Source organism: Hyla sarda, chromosome 5, assembly GCF_029499605.1.
Source record: "Hyla sarda isolate aHylSar1 chromosome 5, aHylSar1.hap1, whole genome shotgun sequence".
Lineage (NCBI taxonomy): Eukaryota > Metazoa > Chordata > Amphibia > Anura > Hylidae > Hyla > Hyla sarda.
Genome location: NC_079193.1, coordinates 35129867 through 35135866, shown reverse-complemented (window position 1 = coordinate 35135866; position 6000 = coordinate 35129867). Strand labels below are relative to the sequence as shown.

At 42.9% G+C, this 6000-nt stretch overlaps 1 protein-coding gene across 11 annotated transcripts in view; it reads right to left on the bottom strand.

Annotated features, from left to right (window-relative positions):
• Positions 1–1458: 1458 nt before the first annotated feature.
• The window catches only part of MALRD1 (MAM and LDL receptor class A domain containing 1), a 551665-nt gene continuing 547123 nt past the window's right edge, over positions 1459–6000 (bottom strand). For all 11 annotated transcript variants that reach the window (XM_056519234.1, XM_056519235.1, XM_056519233.1 and 8 more), the window contains one exon: positions 1459–1829. In XM_056519234.1, coding sequence (XP_056375209.1) covers positions 1767–1829 — 63 coding nt within the window. In that variant the 3' untranslated portion in view covers positions 1459–1766. The remainder of the gene's footprint in view (positions 1830–6000) is intronic.

Below are 6000 nucleotides of genomic sequence, written 5' to 3'. Positions count from 1 at the left end.
TGACCAGCAAACCTCTTTAAAAGTGTACCTATCATTTCCACAAACTTCAGATGTGTCACAGTGACATGTCAGAGGTTTGTATCGGTAGAATTGAAGATGCAGAGGCTGTGCATTAATCACCCAAGTACAAAAAGTGGTCTATCGAAAGCCCTTCTTTGAAAGGAGATGGGAACCTTTAAAGGGGTACTCCGCTCCTAGACATCTTATCCCCTATCCAAAGGATAGGGGATAAGATGTCTGATCATGGGGGGCCCGCCGCTGGGAAACCCCATGATCTCCCTTGCAGCAGCCTGGCACCTCAGCAGCCCAGAGCTCAGTTTTCTCCGAGGCTGATGATGGGCGGTGCAGGGGACGGGGCATAGTGATGTCATGGCCCCGCCCCATTGTGACATCACGTCCACCCCCTCAACGCAAGTCTATTGAAGGGGCATCATACCCCCTCCCATAGACTTGTATTGAGGGGGCGGGGCATGATGTCACTATGCCTCGTCCCCTACACCGCCCATCATCGGCCTTGGAGAAAACTGAGCTCCAGGCTGCTGAGGTGACAGGCTGCTGCAGGGGGGATTGCGGGGGTCCACAGTGGCTGGCCCCCTGCGATAAGACATCTTACTCCCTATCCTTTGGATAGGTGATAAGATGTCTAGGGGCAGAGTACCCCTTTAAGCCTTCCCTTCCCCTCCAGGCCAAAAGGTATCTGCAGTGGTCAAGGATATAGAATAAACAACACTGCTCCTGATTTCCACCTGGTCGTCAACCCAAGTACCAGCCAGGGAGCCAACAACTAGGTAAAAGCAGGGACCTGGGGTTGCAGGAAGGAGATGGACCTGATGGCCACACACCTCTCCAAGACTTCTGGGAGGGACATCCCACAAGGGCACCACACCCTGAAAAGTCCTTGGGAAAAACAACATAGTTTTTCTCTAAAAAAAATTCAGGGGGGATTTTTACTATAGGGGGCAGAGGGAGATTATCACTTTAGGGGCACAAATAGAATATTATTTTTTTGGGGGGCACAAAATAACTATTTCCATTTGGGGGCACTATTATTATGTGGGGGCATAAAGGGGCATGAGGGCAATATGATTGTGGGACACAAAGGAGGCATTATTGTTTTGTGTTTGGCACAGTGAGAGAAATATTATTTAGAGGAGCACAATAGGACACTAGTACTTTGTGGGGCACATTTGGGGCACTATTACTATATAGGGGCACTGAGAGGAGCATTTGCAAGCAGAGGCAAGTAATGGCTGGAAGAAGTCTTCATAGTGGTCTGGACCCGAAAAACTTTTGCACGAAGGCCCATGATCTTTTACCTATGTGAACCAAAATGTAAATAATTTTTTTTAATACAGAATACCATGGTGCTGTCTGTATTAATATATGGTAAATATTCAAGAAACTCAAACCACACACCATGGAGGATTTTTTTTATAAGATTTAATTTTATTGCGGCCGCTGCCATAATGATTCGATTTTTGACGTGTATAGAACCAATATAAAGGGAGATGAATTTATTCCATGTGGTAATGTTTCCCTGAGAAACTATCTGCCAGTAACACATCCATTCACTGATGCTATTACCCGCGAGCCGGTGGCGTGTATTAATATCCACCACGCAGAAACCATTTATTACCTACTTTGTCTGTCTGGAACAGCAGGTGGTATTTACATTAACAATCGCTGGCGCTGTAAATGATATTATAATTTATCTCTAGGAAATTTCTGCACGCCACAAGATGACTGTGACATTAAAATTACAGGTTTTATTCTTTTTCGCCATATAGAGGGTTGGAGAATCCGCAGGGCTTCAGCTCTTTCCGATAATCCTACAAGATAAAACAAAATATATTATAGGGGAAAAAAATGCATTTTTGCTATTATGTCATAAACATGCTTCCTAAAAAAAATCTAAATTAAAGGGGTACTCTGTTGCTAGACATTGTATCCCCTATCCAAAGGTTGCTGGTACCCCCCACGATCTCCGTGCAGACACCTGGCGTTCTGAACATTATGTTTTAAATGCTCGGTTTGGATGGCTGTGGTAGTGATGTCATGCCCCGCCCCCTCGTGACATCATGCCCCTCCACTCCTTTCATGTCTATGTGAGGGGCGTGGACCACAGCTGCCCGAACCCAGCGTTCAAAACATAATGTTCAGACATCTTATCCCCTCTACTTTGTAAGTCTAGCAATGGAGTACCCCTTTAAATAGGCAAATTTTCTTGGCTTAGGTACCAGCAATGATTAAACTCAGATTTAAAGAGGATATGTCAGGTCTTTTGTTCAGCCTGTTTGACCCCTTCTTGGTGCAGATAGTTTTTAATGATTTATTTATTTTTACTTCCCCACCTTTCAAGAGCCATAACTTTTTTTTATTATGCACTGATATATGAGCACACAATTCTGTGAGTTTTATCTTTTAATTTGCACCATTTAACATACCATGTTATGTATTTAGAAACTATTATAGCTTTATTTTGTTTCTGTTCTGTTCTACTTTTTAAAAAAAAACACACACACAACACAGGATGACACATCAAGTAAGCAACAGATAAAAGGTATTTGTGAGAGAAATATAGATGCTAGACACATAAAAATGATATTTTTAGTGGGATACTTTTTAAAACTTTATTAAACTTTTTTCTTACTTTTTAATCTGTTTAGGGGATTTGAATATGAAATCACTTGTTTACTGTTTACCTTTATTAGGCTTCAGGCTATCAAAAAAATTTAAGCGCACTTTGCAATAATGGTTGGTGGGTAATATGATCCAGGGATAGAGTGAGCCACATTCTCTATGTAACTGCTTAGATGCTGGCATTGCTATTGACTGTGGCATCTACTATATGTACATTTTCCATCAATTTCCAATTTATATATAATATATATATATATATATATATATATATATATATATATATATATATATATATAATCATAATATATTCTTTGAACACCCTTTATAAACATGAGCTTATCTTGCATGTATGGCTAGCATGAGAGTAACTTTTGTAACATTTGCTCAGTGTAACAACCATGCTGAGAAATGAAGTATTTAAGCTGCCAAGAGAAGTAGGGGATGGAGAATAACTACAGTGTTGGGCATAGACCCATGCCTTGGCCATATCATGGCTCTGTACAAGTTTCGAGTTGTATGGAGCCATAATATGTCTATGTACAGAAGTCTACGGTGCCAAACTGTGCCTCTGTATGCCTCCTGCTCACAAAACCTGTTGCCATTTATCATTCCAATTGAGCCTTTAGGGTGATAAACTGTGTAAAATATCTTGACTAGATCATCACTGCGGGGGAATTGCTTTTCTTTAATTATCTTGTATTGATCTGGAGCTACATGATGTTTTCTTCTCCATTTATGTCTAAAACTAAATCCAAACTCTATTTGTTACCAACAAGGTATTTGTTTAAAAGGTCCTGGTGTTTGGGGGGGCTCAAAGGGCTATTTACCACATAAGAAGACACCAGTATTATACATAGTATATGGTAGATGGGTGACCCCATTACAGGTATTGCATTTAGGCCTAGGACCTTAAAGTTTTACATCTATTGTTTCCAGAGAGCAGTGCATTGTGGGACCTGAGTAGGCCCAAACGATCCTCTGCCACATAGGAAGACATCAATATAATAAATAGTCCATGGTAGAAAGAGAGGTGAGGACTGATTACAGATGTTGCATTAAGGTTCAGTAACTTCAATTACCACCTTTTGTGACCTTTTGTGACTGGAGAGGTGTGCATTGTGGGAGCTCAGGCAACAGTCAGAGCTCAGCTATTAGCAAAAGAAAGTATATGGTAAAAATTACACAAAATAACTCAAAATCCAGAAAACAAAAGTAAAGAAAATGTAATTACAAACTATATTAATTTTCTACTTGGATTTAAGGTCTTCAAGGAATTGTTCAAGGTAAAAAAAAGTATCCCTCCCGATCCCTGGCTGGTCACAGGTATGTCTCACCTCGCCAGTGATTGGCCGAGTAGACCCTATGGAGTCGACACGTCACAGGAAACAGGAAGAAGCTGTAAATGTTAGTTTTTCCCTGACAACCCCCTTAAGAGCTTAAATTTAAAGATAAAAATTAAAGGGAATTCTGTCATCAGCATCTCTCTCATTATTACTGCAATCCTTATGAAAATAGATAACACTTCCCTTGTGCAAAAGGAGGCAGTAAGTGAAATCTCTCCTTTCGTGAGAGATATTTTACAGGGGAAGAGATAACCATATTCATAAGGAGGTTGTTTGCTATGAAGTAGAAGGCCAGGGTGCACTTGGGCCTTAACACCCCGAGGCACCAAGCTAGCTCATTTGCATGTACAGAAAAATGGCCATAAAGGAGGAACGGAGCCATGGATCCCAAAATGGTGAAGATCATTTTCATCAGTGCCACACGCACTACAAGCTTATACCAACAGGTTAATGTGGGTGATGCTAATGACAGATTCCCTTTAACCTATAGAGGATGCAGGGCATACATGTACTCCCTGCACCAGCTCCTTGTGGTTGAAGCACACAAGTATGCTTTATACCCAGTGGGACTCAGTTGCTATTAGCAGCAGGGACCCATGGCTAATGCTGGACATCACCAATCAGGCTTATGTTTGGTATTTATTCTTTAGGGAAGCTGATCAGAACCACTAAATCAACATTTCAGCTGAGAGGACAAACAGAGGTTTCCTAAATGCCTGTGTGCCATCTGATTGGCACTACAAATGTGCAGGAAGCCTCAGCAGCCTGTACTAATGGAGCGCTGATAACAATGATCAGTGCTGGGCTATAACACAGCGTTGCTCAGTTTATGCAATCGAAAGATTGCAGGTAAATGTTTTGTATAGTTATAAAAGCATAGTGAATAAAAGAAAAAGGTAATAAACATGAATAAGCCCCTTCTCTGTTAAAAGTTTAACTCACCCCCTTTTACCATTTTTCTAATAAAATAATGTTAATAAACTGCACAGTGAATGGCATGAGTATTGATGATTTTTTTTGGTCACTTCATATACCATAAAAACATTTATGAAAAGCTAACAAAAAAGTCCCATCAAAACAATAATGGTGCAAATTAAAACAACAGATGACAGTGCAAAAAATAAGCCTCATGCAGCCCTGTATACAGAAAAATAGGGGTCAGAGGGGTCAGAAGAGGAAATTTTTCTCATTTTCTTATAAAAAGTTTTAAAGTTGTCAAATAAAATAAATCCAATATAAATTTGGTATGGTTGTAATTTTATGGATCTACAGAATAAATATAACATGTCATCTTTACCGATAAGTGCACTGTGTTTTTTGATTTTGTTACAATATATATACCATATTTATCGGGGTATACCATGCACCGGCCTATAACACGCACCCTCATTTTACGAAGGATATTTGGGTAAAAAAAGTTTTTTTACCCAAATATCCATGGTAAAATGAGGGTGCCTGTGTGCGCGTGTATACCCCGATATACCCCCAGGAAAGGCAGGGGGAGAGAGGCCGTCGCTGCCCGCTTCTCTCCCCCTGCCTTTCCTGGGGTCTAGAGCCCTGCTGTCGGCCCTTCTCTCCCCCTGGCTATCCTGCCCGTTCTGTCCCCCTGACTATCGGTGCCGGTGCCGATAGCCAGGGGGAGAGAAGGGGCAGCGACACCCATTGCCGGCGCCGCTGCCCTGTTGCCTCCCCCCATCCCCGGTGGCATAATTACCTGGGTCGGGTCCGCGCTGCTGCAGGCCTCCGGCGTGCGTCCCCTGCGCCGTTGCTATGCACGGCGCGGCGCACTGACGTCATGCGCCGTGCAGCGCATAGCAACGACGCCGGGGACGCACGCCGGAGGCCTGCAGCATCGCGGACCCGACCCAGGTAATTATGCCACCGGGGATGGGGGGAGGCAACGGGGCAGCGGCGCCGTCAATGGGTGCCGCTGCCCTTTCTCTCCCCCTGGCTGTCGGCGCCGTTTCTCTCCCCCTGGCTATCGGCGCCGGCAATGGGGCGCCGGTACCGATAGTCA